General features: G+C 51.6%; 1 protein-coding gene across 6 annotated transcripts; it reads right to left on the bottom strand.

Moving 5' to 3' along the window:
* Positions 1 to 205: 205 nt before the first annotated feature.
* On the bottom strand, positions 206 to 5,750 carry Rab26 (RAB26, member RAS oncogene family). Of its 6 annotated transcripts, XM_074059899.1 has the most exons (9): positions 5,383 to 5,747; positions 3,987 to 4,097; positions 2,067 to 2,108; positions 1,917 to 1,983; positions 1,684 to 1,736; positions 1,425 to 1,490; positions 1,272 to 1,328; positions 1,099 to 1,175; positions 206 to 992 (listed from the first exon to the last, which is right to left on the bottom strand). In XM_074059899.1, the coding sequence occupies exons 1-9, from the start codon at positions 5,578 to 5,580 to the stop codon at positions 890 to 892; spliced, it is 774 nt and encodes a 257-aa protein (XP_073916000.1). In that variant the 5' UTR covers positions 5,581 to 5,747; the 3' UTR covers positions 206 to 889. The 6 variants fall into 6 exon arrangements, with proteins under 6 accessions (XP_073916000.1, XP_073915996.1, XP_073915998.1 ...); XM_074059895.1 differs by having other exon boundaries at positions 1,099 to 1,328; positions 1,425 to 1,610; positions 5,383 to 5,749; XM_074059897.1 differs by having other exon boundaries at positions 1,099 to 1,328.
* Positions 5,751 to 17,896: the final 12,146 nt, after the last annotated feature.

Below are 17,896 nucleotides of genomic sequence, written 5' to 3'. Positions count from 1 at the left end.
CACGAAAGTGCAAGTCTGTTGGGACTGCTTTTTGCCTGTTTTATGCCTTTACCATAGGATGGGTCCTGAATGCTCCTCTTTACTGTTTGGTACTGTGGGGAAATTGACGTTAATCATCCAGATCCCCACCTGTGCCCAACTTGTCCTGAAGTCCTGGCCTTACTGAGTCCTCTAAAACTTCAGTTGCTCAACAGATGAAACAAACTTCAGAAAACATACTTTTATTCACTAGGACTGAAACCACTCAAAAGACTGGTTTGATGGCTTTAGCATAAGCTGGAAATAGCTGGGCAACCATATGCCTCAGGAACAGGCCTGGCCTAGTGCTGTGGCCCACCAAGTTGGTACCTTCGTCAGCAGGCTAGGGCTGGTGATCGCAGTTTCCTGATGTTCTGTTAATGCCCACGTGTCATTCCTTGCATCATGAACACAGCCTTGGACTTTACTGATGCTTGGACCAGAGCCCCTTATGGGTTGCCAGGGAAGAGGTGGCTGTGGTCCTTGGGGCACATGAACGTATGATTAGCGGTGGAGTCCTGCCTGAGCAGTGTGCAGGTGAAGACGTGGCTTTGTTAGGCACTACACACATGCTGGCCTGTGGCCCAGCTTAGCTGGGAGTGCCCAGAGGGGGGCAGCAGAGCACCAGCATGGTTTGTGCCCTTGTGAGGTGTGCCCCTCCAAGTGGAGGACCTTTGCTTTTCTATGATGGCCTTGTGGCCTGCTCCTCGGAACCAAGGATTAAGATGGGACTAAGGGATGAAGCTTGATCCAGGAGTCCTGGAAATGGGCACCCTGGGGTGTCCACTTGATGAAGTCAGAAGGGCCTATAGACCCGCTGTCCAGCCCTCCAGGGCTGTTTCCTTCAAAGTGGGACTGAGCTCAGCCAGGTTCAGGGACGGCAGCAGGAGGCCCCTCGACCCTCCCTCTTAACATAGTCGTGCAGCCGGAAGCGGGGCTCGCTGGGAGCCTTCATGGAGCGCTGTTTCAGCTCCCTGCAGAGCAGGGGTGATGATGGAACAAAGTGGCCTCCTGTACCCCCAAACACGGGGATTCAGATCCTGGGTCTTGGGGAGCTTTATGTTCACTGCCAGGACTTACTTTGCTATGGCTGTGAAGGCCAAGTCTACGTTGAGGCCCGTCTTGGCACTGGTCTCCATGAAAGGCAGCCCGTACTCCTGCAAACAGCTACTGCCACCTGGGAGGACTGGTGGGGACAGCCCAGGCTTCACAGCCTCAAGGGCACCCTCAGGAACCCACCCCACCTGACTCACCTTGGCCAGCTTCTCCCCGTCCTCCCTCTTCACCACACGCTCTTGAGCAGAGTCCACCTGGCCCCAGCACAGGATTTTTGGTGACGTCTGGCCCATGGCTTGCCAACCCTTCCTCCCCACAGCGGCCCTACCCCATGGGACCCGGCCACCCACCTTGTTCCCCAGCAGCAAGAGCACCACATCGTGCCGGGCATACTCCTGGATCGCAGTCAGCCAGGCCTGTGTGGGGACAGCTGGGACCAGGCTGGGGGCTGGTGTTCCCTGTGCACTTTGCCCTGTTGGAACGCTGACTCCAAGGCAGACCCCATAGGGTGCCCATTTCCAGAAAAGCTCAGTGTGCTGGGCAAAGGGGCCATCAATCCCCATCTCTGGTGGCCCATTCCACCCCCCTCCACCAAGGAAGGCCACTGACCTGGATGTTGTCAAAGGAGGCCTTGTTAGTGACATCATAGAGCAGCAGCAGTGCTGGGGGCAAAGGGCAGTGAGGACAACCCTGGGGCTCAGTGGTTCCCAGTTACACATACCCTGCTGCCCAGACACCTCAAGTCACAGTGTGGCAGCATCACACCCTCATCTGTTGTCCCACCAACAGATCATAGCCCCGACTCCCAGGGGAATGGTCAGCCCCCATGTCCATGGGCTCACCATGAGCATCCCGGTAGTAGGCGTGGGTGACACTGCGGAACCGCTCCTGACCAGCTGTGTCCCAGATCTGTGGCAACAGTCTCTGGTCATGCTGCTCAGCTCCTCCCTGGTGACCCCGACCCCCAACTTGCCCTCCCCCAGTCATCTCACCTGCAGCTTCACCTTCATGCCATCCACATCCACAACTTTATTCTGAAAGAGAACCAGTCAGCTTCAGCCAGGACTCAGTGTCACAGGATTAATACAAGCCAGTGTTGAACCCAGCCCCACTGATGACTGGGGAGCCCCTTTCCCACCCCTGGCTAAATTCTAAGTCTTAATTTTTTTTTTTTTTTTTGGTACTGGGGCTTGAACTTAGGGCCTACACCTTGAGCCACTCATTCCACCAGCCCTTTTTTTGTGTCTGTGATGGGTGTTTTTGAGATAGGATCTCTCAAACTATTTGCTCAGGCTGCCTTCGAACTGCAATCCTCCTGGTCTCTGCCTCCTGAGTTGGTAGGATTATAGGTGTGAGCCACCGGTGCCCGGCCCTAAGTCATTCTTGAGCAATGCCTGTCCCACACACCACTGCCTGCAGCTCATACTTCTGAAACCTGGGGCTGCCTGGTTCTTCCCTTTTCCGCTTCCTGTACCTCCGGGTGACCCCTTGAAGAGATTTAGCTGATGTCAGGTTGCCACTCTCTGCGGCCAGCTGTGTCTACTTCTTGTACAGATTTTTTCTTCACTGCTCTAGAAAGCCCTCTCCCTGGGGCCTGCTCAGGTTTTGTTAAGAGTGTAGACCTCTCAGTCTGTAGATGAACTGTTCCTGCTTAGAGCCATTTGTACCAACTTAAAGTCATCTGTGTTATAACCCAGTCAACATTAACTGCTCTAGTTTCCACATCTGCAAATGGGGTAGGTGGGGTGCCCATCTGCAGCTGCTCCCATGTGAACTGTTTTGTGCACTGGGAAACACATCATACCCAGAGAAAAGACTAATTTCTTTCTTTCTTTTTTTTTTTTTTTAAAGCCTCTTGCCAGCTGGGCCTTCCCAGGACTAGATGCCAGGCTGGAGTTGTCTCACCTCAGGTGTATAGGAGGGGCTAAAACCACTGACTGAGTCCCTGGTCTGCTGGAACAAGCTCCACCTCCCTCCTCTGGAGCCCCTGTGGTCAGGGTACTCTTGGGTCTCCAGGGAACCAGTTTCAACCATCTGCCAGGCTGGGGACAATACCTCGCTTTTCCCTGGTACCCTGAACAGGGATGCAAACCAAATGGCCCCACCTCCCTTACCACTTGCCCGGAGCCAATAAGTGGGGGAAGGGAGGACAGGCAAAGAATCACTCATTCCCCCAAGCCTATCCTTCCCGCCTCTAGCACCTCAGCCCTTCGTCCTGGAGAGCTTTGGGAGACCTGGAACCCCCAACTGAGGTAGAGAACTGCTTCCCAGACTGGAGGGAGCCCCCCTTTCCTGTCCTTCGAACAGGCCTCCAGCTAACTGGGTCTAATTAGAGGGTGAGAAAAATGCAAGTTCACAATTTGCCAAGAACACACCAGCACCTCAGCACAATTTGCCAAGAACACACCAGCACCTCAGCACGTGCGATTCAGACTGGTGGGCAAGGTAGGGCTTTGATAACAGAGCCCCCATGCCCCCACTTAGGGTTTAGGGTGGGGGGAAGGAGGTCTCCACACCCAAAGGCAGGAACTTTTCCACCAGGCAAGCTCTGGAAACCCTCTCCCAGGCTGTGTACCATGCTACCTGGCTTGTGGGACCTGGGCAGGGACCCAGCACCTCCCACAGTCTTGGGTCCCCTCTGACTGCCACCACCCTGGGACACAGTATACAGCCCCATTGCAAGGGGTCTTCTCTCTGCTTCATTCAGATGCAGCCACCACCCAGGTGTTGAAAGGTACTGGGAGGCAGTCAGCTTTGTAGCTAAGGAGTCCCATCCCAGCCACCCTTGCCAAGCTTCACTCCCTGACCTGTGGACACAACTGGGTCTACATAAAACCAGCTACCCAGGGATTCTGGGGGGCTGGGGCATGGCAAGACCAGTCATAGTTCAGGATATCAGCCTCCATTCTTACCCGGAAGTCAATGCCCACAGTGGAGATGAAGGTGCCTGCCAGGAAGGCTCCATCCTTGAAGCGCACGAGTAGGCAGGTCTTCCCTACTCCTGAATCCCCCACCAGCATGACCTAGGACAGATAGGAGGGTCAGGGGGTCAGGCCTGGGAAAAAGGAGATTGAGAGCCTGGTGCCAGTGGCTCAGACCTGTAATCCTAGCTACTTAGGAGGCAGAGATCAGGAGGATCAAGGTTCAAAGCCAGCCCAGGCAAAAAGTTCAAGAGATCCTATCTCAAAAAAACCCTTCACAAAAAAAAAAAAAGATGAAGGCCCTGAGTTCAAGCCTCAGTACTGCCAAAAAAAAAGGGGGGGGTACTGAGGTGTCAGCCTACCCAGAGGGGGTTTCTGATGCGTCCTGAGCAGTCCTGGCCAAACATGGACTGTGTTTGGAGAGACTAGAGAAGGGGACATCCCAGGCCAGGAGACTCAGCATAGCCTGGAGAGATGCAGCAGCTACAGTTTTCAATGGCCTGAATCCCTAGCTCTGACCCTGGTGGTCTCAGTCCCCTCCCCCTCCAACAGTGCCCATTTCAATCGGGATCCTACCTGTCCCTCTCCAATGGACATCATGCTTGATCCGGGAGTGCAACATTTGGGGCCTAATGGAGAGCAGTGCTGGGGGTGTCAGCTGAGACCTCCTAAGAGACCCTACTGTAGGGGCTCTGGGCCAGGGACTTCAAACCCCAGTAAGGTTACAAATCCCAGCAGCAAGGCTCAGAAGGGACTTGCCAATCCAGGGTCAGACTTCGACATGAAGAGGGGCCTGGGCCAGATCTGGGTACAGGGAGGGGCAGTCAGGCCCTCTGCCTCCCCCACCCAGCCTCCTGCCAAATGCTCCAAAACCCAAAAATGGTCCTGCCTACCCCGGCCAAATTCACACAGGTTCTGTCTTGGTCTGGAAGAGACCTCAGTCTCCTCACCCAATTGATAAACCTCTTCCTATAGCCTCCTGGAAAAAGCAGAGACCCACACAGGGTGAGGGAAGGCAGCATATGGGAAATGATAAAACCGGAGCCCAGGTGGGGGCGAGAATCAGGGAGGGACAGCTGCAGAGCTCTGATGTCTCGGGACCCCTTATTTGGCCCTCCACCTGGTGAATGTGTTGGGGGGGGGCGGGAAGTCAGACCCTGCCAGCTGTTGAATACCTCCAACTCGGGCCTGACAGCTGTGTGTGCGCGCGCGCGCACGATGCACAGTGCAGCCGTGCCAGCCACGGGGTTCCGCAGCGGACGACTTGGCAGCTGGGGTCCGCTGAGCCTGGCACTACCCCTCTGCGCCCCCTCCCCTTCGGCTCGGACCCGACGCCACCTGCTGCACTAGCCTGTGTGTGTTGGGGGTGGGGAGGGAGGTAGCTCACCTTGAAGGCGACGTCGTAGTAGAAGTCACCACCGCCACCCAGCGAGGGCCGGCTGGGCTGCGGGGGCCCGTTGGGCGGCGTCTCAGAGCCAGGGTGCGCGGACCCGGGGCGCGCCGGCCGGGACCCGTTGGCGGCGGGCAGCGCCGAGGCAGCAGGTACGCTCCCCGCCTTGCTCTTGGAGGTCTTCTTCCTGGACATGGCAAGCGGGCGCTCAGTGCACTCTTGCTGCGGCCGCGGAGCCCCGGGCCGTCCAACTGCCTGTGATTACCGAGCCCGACCCGGACCCGGACCCAAACCCGTCCCGCGGCGGCGGCAGAGGCGGTGGTAGCATCTTGGGGCTGGCGTCCGCCCCGCCCCTGCCACCCCACAGGCCGCGCAGCCACTCAGGCCCGGCCTTCCGTAGCCGCCGCCAATGGCCACGCCGGGGCGGGGCCATGCAAATGAGCCCCCCGCTCCGGGGGCGGGGTCGGGAGGCCTGGACACGGCCCTTGGTGGTCTCTGCCATGGCGGTGCACTGTCCCGGACTCCTGCCAGGTGAGGTAGCTCAGGCCCAGTGACCCAGCGTCTAAGTCGCCTGGGTGTCTGGACCCCCGTGTGGGGCAGTGCACCTGAGTAAGGGAGCCTCCGGATCTCGTGTCCCCTCCGTGTACTGTGCACCACCCCATTCCTTGCTGCCCCAGCCCAGTGATTCACTCCTTGCATGGGTACCGAAATGAAACAAGGTAGATGTCCTTAGATGAGGGTTCTGTGGGCAGAAGGGCGGTATGCGTGAGCACTCTGGGGTTCTGTCCTTCTCAGCCAGAGATGCCTACCACCTGGCCCACTGCTCCTCCCTGCTCTGTCCCCTCCAGGGCAGGCGGGTCCAGGAAGCTCCAACACTCAAGCTTGGCAAATAAACCCTGCTGTGCCAGGGCACTCTGGGCTCAGCCGACAGCTGCTTATCAGAGGCAGGATATAGTGGGCACCTTACTCTCCCACAGCCTCTGCCACCTGGGCTGAAACCTAGAGATCTGAAGGAGAAAAAGAAAGTCCGTCACAGCCAGGGGCAGGACAGGACCTCTAGGACTCCCTTTCCAGGGGACTCTGCCCTGGAGGATTCGAGGTGAAAGCTCCTCTCCAGGTGTGACTGGCCCCTTGGCCCTCCCATTCCAGGTTCTGGCCACAGGGATATCAGTGCTGATTTTTCAAATACCACACTGGACCCTGGAACACACATTTCCAGGGTTTGACACCCCCTTTACCCCCTAGGACCCCCACTGAAGACACTTTGGGTCTCCAGAATGGGGGTGCCAGGTGCAGAGGGGTAGTGTCCTGGGGTGAGGTGATTCTTGGTGCTCCTCCGGGAGCTGGAGGGACAGCCTGGCTGTAATCCAAGAAATGACAGCTGTCATCATGACACTGGGTCCCACAGAGGTCTGAGCCCTCCCAGCTGGCATTGCCCAGCGTATGAATAATTAGCTACCTCTGGGACTCGGAGGCTTGCAGAGATCCAGATGGAAGGATGTCATCCCATGGTGATTCAAGCAGAGGCTCTTGAGAACCACCCTGCTGTCATGTGTCAGACATGTGACATATTCAAAACTGTCCTGTGAAGTGGGTGCTGCCAGGGTACCCAATGTGGGAAACTGAAGCCTGAGAAGACAAGGGGGAGCTGTTCAAGGTAACCAGGCTAGGAAGTGACAGAGCCAGGATTTGCTCTGCCCCCATAGACTATAAATGGTCCCATGGCAGGATGGGCTCAGATCCACCCCTCAGAGTCCTGTCAGAGCTCTGGGGCAAACCCAACGAAGCACTCTCAGAGGCCCCTCAGACTTACTTTCCTTTTGTCCCTCCCCCCACGCACACTCACACACCTCTTCAGACCAATCTCCAAATGTGTGTAGTGGGTCTAGGCTGCCACTACTAAAGCCCTGGGGACTCCAGGTATCCTATCTCACAAGGCCACCTTCAGGATGGTTGGCTCAAGGGTCTCAGCTGGGAGCCTCAGCAGCCAATACCCATTGGCCCTAGGGTCTTAGGCAGTGGATCCTATGCTCTCCTGCTGTTGCCAAGAACACACACAAGAAATTTGGATGCTCTGGAGCGGGTGCTGCAAGTAGGGCATCCTGGAGGTGGGGTGGTGCTGGTGGGGCAGGCAACTGGGAAGAGGAAAGGAGCAGGCAAGCCAGAGAAAGTGGGAGGCCAGCAGAGGGGGGTAGGGGGGAGCTTGGAACAGCAGAGGAGACAGACTTGCTTTTAAAATTGGGAGGGTTTATGTAAAAATCCAGAAAATTCAGGTCTCTGATTCTCTGATTTCTCCCTCTCCCTCTCCCTCTCCCTCTCCCTCTCCCTCTCCCTCTCCCTCTCTCTCCTGGGGACTGAACCCAGGGCCTTGCACATGCTAGGCTAGTTCTCCACTACTTGAGCTATGCCCCAGCATAGGATCTCTGCTATCTTCACCCGGGCTGACCTCTAATTTGTAATCCTCCTAACCTCTGCCTTCCAAGTAGCTGAGAGTACAGGGCCGCCCCACCATGTCTGGCTTCTCTGAAAAAAAAAAAAAAAAAGGGAGCTCTGGGTACCTGCATTAGACCCCCCTGCCTTTCTGCATCCCTGCAGTCTTCTTACTCTTTGTTCATTATGTCTCTTGGTTCCTCTGTTTGCCATCTGTTACCCCCTCTGGAATGTAAGTTCTCTGGGCACAGGAAGCAGCTTGTCTTGGTCACTGCTATATCCCTGGCAGCCAACTCTGGGCCTCAATAAGCAATTATTAAATTGTCAGAAGAAATATGAATTAGAAACATGAACCTCATTTCAGGAGGACATGTTATTGTTAATAAGGATTTAAGGCAGAATTTGTATCAGTGTGCATCGAGAGCAAAACTGGTATGGTCCTGTAGTGAGAATGAGCCTTTGTGGAGGAACAGGGATTTGCACTGGGCTTCAAAGGTGGATCAGGAGTCCAACAGGAGATGGTGAAACTTACCAGGTGGAGGCAGTGAATATGTAGCAGGTGAGCTTCAGGAGAGGTAATCCAACTGGGAAGATAGGAGAGCCCAAATTCTAAGAGAAATTTGAATGTTACATTTAGGAGCTTGCACATTTTTCATAGAAAGGTATCAATACATTATTTCTGAGCAGAGCACAGATACATTGTATAGAGTAGTGGCAGATGTGATGGATAGTAAAGCCTACAGGCAGAAGAGGGTCAGAGGGGTTGTAGCAGCCCAGGGGAGAGGTAGTAGGGACAGAAAAGACTCTAGAAGAGATGGAGTCTTCAGACTTGAAGGTGAGGAAGGACAAGAGAGTCCATTGAGCAGAGGACAGGGGCTTCTGGAATGGGTCAAAGATGACAGATTCTTTGGTATTTTCTCAATGAGGGAGAAGGCCTATGTGTCTCTTACCCTTGAATCTGGTCAGGAAATATGCTTTCTTTGACCAAGAGATATGGTAGAAGTGACTATTTTTGGACCCAAAGTTCCTTCCTTTTTGATACCTGACATGCTGGGAGAAAGCCCAAGTAGCCAGTGAAGAGGAATTGATTTGCCTGCCATGTGAGGGGAGAAGCCCACTTGGCGTGGATTCTCCATGACACCTTATGAAGTAGAGATGAGCAAATTCATAAATATTTGAATGTTTGTTACACAGCAAGAAATAACTACAGTGGGCTGGCAGCAAACACAAAGGAAGGGCCAGTTGGGTGGGAATGGTCAGGAGGGTTGGGTGGCCTTGGCTGGGCCTGGGAATGTCCAGATCCCTGGGCTGTGAGGACCATGTGTCCCTGAAAGGAGTGCTATAGCCCCCAAACCTTCTAGTGCAGGGCTAATTCCACTAAGCAGAAGAGGGTCTACATGTGTGTCCATGTCCCCAAGGGAAGGGAGCCGCTCTAGAGCTGCTCCTTGCAACCTCACTCCTGGAGCATCTGACAGTCCACACCTGGGTCCCCTCATGCCTGTGGCTGCCAGCTCCTGTACTGCAATGGCTGACTGGTCCTTCTGTATATCTGGCCCCCTTGTCCTGGAGTGACATGTGCCACAAGTTCACAGCCACAATGACCTCCTGGGGCCTTCAGCCTAGACCATCTCTCTCTGTGCCCCCACCTTCCAAGCCCTCTAGCTTCACCCCTCACTTGCAGCCCATCCCCCAGACCTGAGCCCTCGGGCTGGCCCTGAATGCCAGGAAAGGGGTGCAGCTAGGAATGAGAGACCCTCCTTGATCTTCCAGGCTTGGAGCACCATTCCCTAGCTTTTCTGGCCCCCACTTCTAGCTCCTTGGGTGCTCTCCAAGTGACTCTGCTGCCTAAGCACCCACCTGGGAGCTTCCTGAATTTGGGCCTCATATTGCCTGCTCCTGTACCCACTGAGGGAGAGCTCTGTGACTAAGCAGCAGAGCACTGGGCTGGACCTCAGGGGTCCTTTAGCAAGTGGTGGCAGTGGCAAAGCCCCCAGGGCTGGTGTTCCAATTCAGTTCTGCAGAACGCAGCTGTTTGCTTTCGGCACCAGAGGCTCCTCTTGGTCCTTGACTTGCTGTGTGACCCTGGGCATGTGATGTCCCCTCTCTGGGCCTGTTCCCTGCTCTGTGAAATGTGGGGGCAGGAGGAGCTGATCCCCAAGAGCCCTTCCAGCTCAAACACCTTATGTTCTATGAAATCCGCGTGAACGTTGCCATGGAGATATCAGAGGAACTGCAGCAGCACCGAGTGTGACTTCTGAGAGAGAAAGAGAGAGAGAACTGAGTCACCCCAGAAAACAGGTGACGTCACAGGTGTGCTACTTCCAGTGAGCACACCTGGTATGAAGAGGCCAGAAGAATGTCCTGTTCCTGGGAGGACACCCTCTAGCACCTCACTCACCTTGGTGGCCCTGATGCCCTGCAGGTAAGTGGTAATCAGTTGGTGTTCATCCCTGTCCAAAGGGGGACCCTCCATATGGGGCCAAATCAGGGAGCTGCTCCCTTACATGTGTGAGTGATCACAGCAGCTCGGGTACTCATGATGGGACACTGTGAAGACATCTGTCACAAAGGAAGGCAACCTCATGCAGAAGCCACATTCGCCACCTGTCTACACTTCCACAGGGTCAGGGGCCAGTTTTTAACAGTGCCAGCTTCTAGTTCCTGAGCAGGGCCCCTGTGGCCATCACAGGAAGTCATGTGGTGGCTTATAATGGCTCTAGGCTTTCAGGCAGCCTCTGATGCTCGTGCAGATATCAGCATGAAGTGATTTTAAAGACCTTTGAATAACCACATAGTCTCTAAAGTCACCAATCACTGACTTCTCAAGACTGGGCCAAGTGCCACACTTAGATTGTTTCTTCTTTCTTATTTATAACAGTAATCTATGCTTTTTTTTTCTGTGCTGGGGAATGGACCCAGGGCTTTGAACATGTTAACCGAGTGTTCCACTGAGTTCCATAGAGCTCATAATCTATGACTTTTGTGGGCATGTCAAAAACGCAAGATACCCAGGTGCTTGTGGCTCACACCTATAATTCTAGCTACTTGGGAGGCTGAGATTGAGAGGATTGTGGTTCCAGACAAGCCTAGGCAAATAGTTCTTGAGACCCTCAGCTCCAAAATAGCGAGAGTAAAATGGACTGGAGGTGTGGCTCGAGCTGTAGAGTGCTTGTTTTGTAAGCATGAAGCCCTGAGTTCAAACCTCAGCCCTACCAAAAAACAAAAACAAAACATGTCAGGCACTGGTGGCTCACACCTATAATCTTAGCTACTCAAGAGGCAGAGATCAGGAGATGATGGTTCAAAGCCAGCCAGGCAAATAATTCATTAGACCCTATCTTGGAAAAACCCATCCCCAAAAAAGGGCTGGCTCAAGTAGTAAGAGTGCCTGCATAGTGAGCATGAGGTCCTGAGTTCAAACTCCAGTGCCACCTCCCCCTCAAAAAAAAAATACAAGATAAAGGCAAGATCCCAGAATCCATGCTTTGTTTTTGAGACAGGGTCTTGCTATGAAGCCCAAGCTGACTTCAAACTTGAGATCTTCCTGCCTCAGCTTGCCAAAGTACCTGAAACTACAAATGCACACCACTGCAGTTGTCTGTGGCTTGATTTTTTTCACAAACAGTTCTATTGAGATCTAGCTGACATCCAATCACTTCCCATATTTTTTTATTTATTGTACTGGAGTTACATTGTAACATTTGAAAAGTTCTTACAATATATCAAATATATAATACTTGAATTCACCCTCCACCATTCTCTTTTACCCCACCCCCCACTTCACATATTTAAAGTGCACAATTTGATATGTTTTAACATCTGTACACACCCATGAAGCCATCATAGAGGTGCATCAATCAAGGTAAGGAACATTTACATCACTTTGTTTAGTTTTCAGTTAGCTGGATGTCCTGCCTTGTCTCAAGATTCTTTTAGGTCTCTCTACTCAAGTGGGAGTTCCTGGTTTGGGGTATCCTGTGAAGAGATTCAGTGGTGAGCTTCAGCCTTCTGGGATCAGGGCTCAGTGAACAGGTGAAATGCCACTTTAGAACCTCTAGGGGGCGGTGTTGCCTAATGCCAAGCTCTTGCCCAGTCATTTTTCTCTAACCTTATCAAATATTTGTATTTTCTAAATACAGGTAACATAAAAAACCCTATTTTTGAGAATACAAAATTATATATTGTATATTATATACATTATGTGCATTATATATTCCAAATAAATTATACCTATTCCTTTTCTTTTTTCTTTTTTTGGGCAGTGTAGAAGCTTGAACTGATGGCCTACATCTTGAGTCACTCCACCAGCACTTTTCAGTGATGGGTTTTTTCCAGATAAGGTCTCATGAACTATTTGCCTGATTGTCTTTGAACCACAATCCTCCCGAGTAGCTAAGATTACAGGTGGGAGCTATATATGTATGTAGGACTGGGGTTTGAACTCAAGGCTTTGTATTTGCAAAGCAGGTGCTCACTGCTTGAGGCACACCTCCAGTCCATTTTGCTCAAGTTGGTTATTTTGGAGATGGGGGGGTCTCTCAAACTATTTGCTCAGGCTGGCCTCAAACTATGCTCCTCCTGATCTCAGCATCCCAAGTAGCTAGGATTACAGTTGTAAGCTACCAGTGCCTGACTTCTAGTTTTCTTGTATGGTATTGATTCTGCTACCTTCTCAACCTTCCCAGGTATTTGTTTTAGCTGTGCCCCTATAAGCAGTGCTTACCTGGATTTAGTGTTTCTTTTCAGTATGAGCACCCTATCCTTTAATATGAGAATTTAACTCACTTATATTTATTATGATTACCCATGTGCTTTCTTTTTTTTTTTGAGACAGTGTCTTGCAATCTAGCCTAGACCACCTGGAAATTACTGTAGTTCAAGCTGGCCTTGAAATTTGATCCTCCTGCCTCAACCTCCCAAGTGCTAGGACAACAGGTATGTGCACCACCTTACCCAGCCATGTGCTTGGTTTTGTTCCAGCAACCCTCTTATTTTGTGTGTCTTGATAAACATACAAATGTTTATCTTGATATGTTATTTCTTTTTTAATCCTTTCCTGAACTGATCAAGTTTTCTCCCCCTCCCTTTAGTTTCCCTTTTTTGATGATAATTCTCTCTTTTTGAGTTTTTGTTTGTTTGTTGTGGTACTGAGGATTGAACTCAGGGCCTCAAACTTGCTAGGAAAGTACTCTACCATTTGAGTACTCTACCCAATCCTTTTTGCCTTTTTGTTTTTCAGATTGGGTCTTGGGCTGACTTTTTCAAGGCTGGCCTAGAACTTCAATCCTACTAACTCTGCTTCTTGAGTAACTGGGATCACAGGTGCCTTGAGATAGAGTCTCGATATATACTTTTCCCAAGGGTAGCCTAGAACTGTGACTCTCCTATCTCTGCCTCTCAAGTAGCTGGCTTTAAAGGCACATGCCACCACACCCAGTCTCATTAACTGTTAATTAAAATAAAACTTTAGTGCTATATTTTATCAAGAATTAGCTGGGGGCTGTGGTAGAGCACTTGCCTAGCATGTGCAAAGCCTTGGGTTAGATGACCAGCACTGGAAGAAAACAAAACCAAACAAATAAACAAATGCCAGGCATGGTGGAACGCATTTGTAATCCCAGCACTGGAGAGGCTGAGTCAAGAAGAATTTTGGTTTGGGACCGACCTGGGCTACATAGTGAGACCCTGTCTCAAAATATGGAAGGAAAAGAAAGAAAGAAACATTTCTCCACTGTCTCCCTCTCTGAACCAAACAAGATAATTGGCAATTTCTATTTTCTCTGCCTCACCAGGGTTTATTGAAATAGTCTAGAATTTCATTTCCAGATAATAAGTTTTCTTCTTTAAACATATGTCTTATCTGCTTCAGAAATCCTTTTCAAACAATTGCATTTGGCTCGACAGCCACTTCCTTAAAACTATCACTTAGAGTTGATGAATCTGTTTTGCTCATTTTGAGCCACTGTTTTCTTGGGAATAGATCTTCCTTCATCTCAAGTCCTTGAATCTTTGACTGCAATTAAAAACTTGGGTTTAGAATATAATCCTAACTGTACTATTTACCTGCTGTGTAATCTGGAAAATTCCTTAACCTCCTGGTGCCTCAATTACCTCATTTAATAAAGGGATAGAGCTGTTGGGTTTCAGTGGAATAAGGCAATGAATCAATGCGTGGGAAAGTGAAGGATGTGGGTTTCCTCCCTCTTGTCTCTCAAGAAGCTCTCAATAGCAAACCCCCGCTCCTGCCCCATTATCCACTTCTCCCTCTGTGCTGGCACACTTCCCTTAGCCTGCAAACCTGCTCTAGTCTTTCCTGTATTAAGAAAAAACCTTGCCACTGCTGTGCTCTCTTCTGTCTCTTGCCTCCCCCTCTCCTTTCACAGCCAGGCTTCTAGAGACAGTATAGCACATGCCATGTCTATACCCCTTACTTGGCCATGCTGGCATCTGGCTTCCTGCCAACCCCGCTACCCAACATGCCCTTAGTAAAGGTCATTCATGAACACCATTTCTTAAGCAATGTGTGGGTGGCATGATAGGGGCCAGGGACAGGATGACCTTGGGGAGTCCTGTCCACTGGGGGCACCCTCAGATTTGAAACAAACACCCTGCCTGCAGCAAACATCTAACAAATGTGTGTCCCCTGGAGGACTGTGCAATGGGAAAGAACACTTGAGAAATGCCTGGGAGGCCTCCCAGAGGAGATGCTGGCCACAACAATGTCTGTAAGTGCAAGTATGCATGGCAGGGGGAAGCACTCCAGACAAGGATGCCCACGTGGAGAAAGGTCAGGAGGTAGGAGGCCATAGAGAATTCTGGAAGCCTCAAGAGGGGGGCATGTGGGTTTGTGAAGTGGGGTACAGGAGAGGGCTCACAACTAGCTACACAATCACTGGTCTTCCAATCCAGGCCCTGCTGACTTCTTGTAGCCTTTCCTTGACTTCCACACATGGAGCCTCCATATCCTCCTACTTTTCTGGTCTCTTGCTCAAATTCCCCTCAAGGCCTCTCTCCTCCCCACCTATAGACTGTGGTTCCCTCCATTTGGAGCTTTCTACTTGCCCCAGGTACGTTCATCTCCTCCCCAGCATATCCTGCCTCCTGCTGCAATCTGGAACTGTTCTCATGTGGCCCAGAACCCACCCTCAGGTTTTCCTGCATGTGCTTCTGTGCCTCCTTCCCGCTTCATCTCCATCCAGCACACAGCCTCTGCATCCTTCTTGGCACTCAACTTCCAGGCTGACTAACTCCCTTTGAGAACCCCCTCCAACCTCAGCATTCACATCCAGAATTCTGCCTGCTAGGATCTCCTGCTCTCCCCACTTACTTTGCTTAGGTAGTGTTTCCAAACTGTGTTGCCAGAACTCCGTCCGTCTATAATTCTATATTCAAAGGTTTGCAGATTCTCAGATGCTCCCTGTTAGGCTGAAAAATTCTCCTTATGTCTAACTTAAATCCCTTCCCCTGCCTGGTAGGGAAATTGAGCCTGAGAATGGACTGCCTCCCTCTCCCACCCTGGGCTCCGGTTGGAGATGCTATGTTTACCCCTGGGTCATTTGACCTCAAGAAAGCATCCTGCTATCAGGCAGTTCATCTCTGTTTTCTGCCTATGTGGTACCTACTGATCTTTGGATCTTTCCTGGGATCTTATGCTTTGGTTCAGCCCTAAAATATACTGGGACTGTGACTCCCATTACATAGGCAGGTGTGGCAGTGCTATCTCATGCCCAGGGGAATTGCAGAGCTTCTGTGTGACCCAGTGATCAGCTTGGAAGCAGCTCTCTTAGCCAGTTGCAGCAGATGAGCCTGGCCCTGTGGAGTTAACCATTTTCTGCTAGTTGAAGCAGAAGAAGGATGGCAGAAAGCCTCAGGATCCAGTGAGGAGCTAAGCACAATACCTGGTCAAGGAGTCTTGGGATCACCCTTCTCTGTGTGCTCAGCCTCTGTCCAGCTCTTGGGAGAGGGCCTCATGGGCTAGTTTGGTCTGGCAGCCACTTAAGCAGAGAAGCAAGGCCTGATGGTGGCACACTTTTATTATTTATTTATTATTTAAAACATTGGGCCAGGAGCCTGTGGCTCACACCTGTAATCTTACTAGCTACTCAGGAGGCAGAGGTCAGGAGGATGATGGTTAAAACCAGCCCATGTATATAGTTTGTGAGACCCTATCTCAAAAACAAAACAACAACAACAACAAAAAACCTTCACACAAAAGGGCTGGTGGAGTCGCTCAAGGTGTAGGTCCTGAGTTCAGATCCCAGTACCATAATAAATAAATATTGGGAAACAAGCAGGGGCCAGTGGCTCACTCTTGTAATCTTAGCTACTCAGGAGGCAGAGATCAGGAGGATTGTGGTTGGAGGTCAATGCTAGTCAAATAGTTTGTGAGACCCTATCTTGAAAAAACTCACACAAAGCAGGGCTGGCAGAGTGGCTCAGGTAGTAAGTAGAGTGCCTGTCTAGCAAGTGTGAAGCCCTGAGTTCAAACTACAGCACTGTCATAAAAGAAAATTGGGAAACAAGGGGCTGGAATTCAGTGGTAGAGCATTTCCCTAAGTTGTGTGAGGTCCTGGGTTTGATCCCTGGCAGCACACACACAAATTAGGAAAGAACTCTCATAATATGAGAGTTCATAATATGAATACACTTTTTTTTTTTTTTGCAGACTGGGGTTTGAACTCAAGATTTTGTACTTGTGAGGCAGTCACTATTCCTGTTGAGTCAGCCTCCAGACTGCTGAAATACCTTTTTAAAGCGTACAGTTCAGCCCTTTTTAATGTACTGTACAAGGCTGTGCCACTATCACCACTACTATCTTATTCCAGAATGTGCTTATCACCCCCAAAAGAAAGCCATCAGTGGTCATTCTCTGCTCCTCCTCTCCCCAGTCCCAGGGGCCACTGATCAGCTGGATGTCTTTATGGATTTGCCTGTTTTTTTTTGGTAGGACTGGGGTTTGAACTCAGGGTTTATTCACGACGCAGGCGCTCTACTGCTTGAGCCACACTTCCAATCTATTTTGTTCTGGCTATTTTAGAGGTGGGGTCTGGTAAACTACTTGCCTAGCTGGTCTTGAACTGCGACCCTCCTGTTCTCAGCCTCCCAAGTAGCTAGGATTACAGGCATGAGCCACTAAAGTCCGGCTGTCTGTTTTGGATACGGCCCATAAAGGGAATCATGCAATGTGTGTGTGTGTGTGTGTGTGTGTGTGTGTGTGTGTGTGTCTGGCTTCTACCGTGTTTTCAAGGTTTGGAATCTTCTCTAACGTGCGATTTTTTTTCTTTTTTCTTTTTTGGGTACTGGGGATCTAACTCAGGGTCTTGGTAGACGTGCATTAATTTTGAAATTAACTCTTGTATACCTAGGAGCAAAAGCCCGCTCGCTGGAGTGCTTTGCAGTAGCGGGAGTCAGGGTGCAGTGCGGGACCTGAACCCAGCAGCGCGGCAGCTGGGGGGCCGACTGCACTGGGTCCATCGGACAGGGCTTCACCCGTGCCAGGCGTGTCCCACCGTGAGCATCGCCTCGGTGCCTCCGCGTCTTCCTCCGGGACAACTCTGGCGGATCGCCAGGAGATGATGCAGTCTGTTATTTACTGAGCACCTACTGTGTGTCTGGCGCTAGGGTACCGAGGAGATTCAGAGGGACAGAAGCCTCAGGGAGTGGAAGCGGGCGCATATCGGGTGCTCAGAGACCGCAGACCACGATAGTTATTATTGCCGATGTTTTTAATGCTGTGATTGTTGACTGGAGAAGGCTGGGCGCCGAGAAACCAGCGGGTACACCTGGCGGCCACCCCAGCTCTAGGGACCGGCGTCCCGTGCAGAGGACCAGCACAGGCGGAGCCTCCCGCCAGACTCCCGCTGTCTGGCTCCGCCCATCGGCCTTAACTCGCGCTGGGCGCAGCGCCAATGCGGCCCCTGCAGTGCGATGGGCGGAACCTCTCGATGCCCCGCCCCCTCTGCGACGCGGAGGGCGAAGCCGGCAACCGTGGCTGCCCCGAGGCCCACGCTACCGCAAGGGACGAATTCTGCTCCTCCCTCCGGCCCCGCGCCGCAGCTGACACTGCAGAGCAGGAGGCGGA

The sequence above is a fragment of the Castor canadensis genome, chromosome 17 (assembly GCF_047511655.1).
Source record: "Castor canadensis chromosome 17, mCasCan1.hap1v2, whole genome shotgun sequence".
Lineage (NCBI taxonomy): Eukaryota > Metazoa > Chordata > Mammalia > Rodentia > Castoridae > Castor > Castor canadensis.
This window is presented reverse-complemented; position numbering and strand designations above follow the sequence as displayed.

What these genes read in the sequence shown, in the direction of transcription:
- Rab26 (XM_074059894.1), bottom strand. Translation starts at nt 5,580, where the DNA reads ATGTCCAGGAAGAAGACCTCCAAGAGCAAGGCGGGGAGCGTACCTGCT. An exon ending in CTGTGGGCATTGACTTCCGG is followed by an intron (nt 2,109 to 3,986) that starts GTAAGAATGGAG and finishes GTTCTCTTTCAG; the next exon opens with AATAAAGTTGTGGATGTGGA. An exon ending in GCCTTCACAGCCATAGCAAA is followed by an intron (nt 993 to 1,098) that starts GTAAGTCCTGGC and finishes CCTGCTCTGCAG; the next exon opens with GGAGCTGAAACAGCGCTCCA.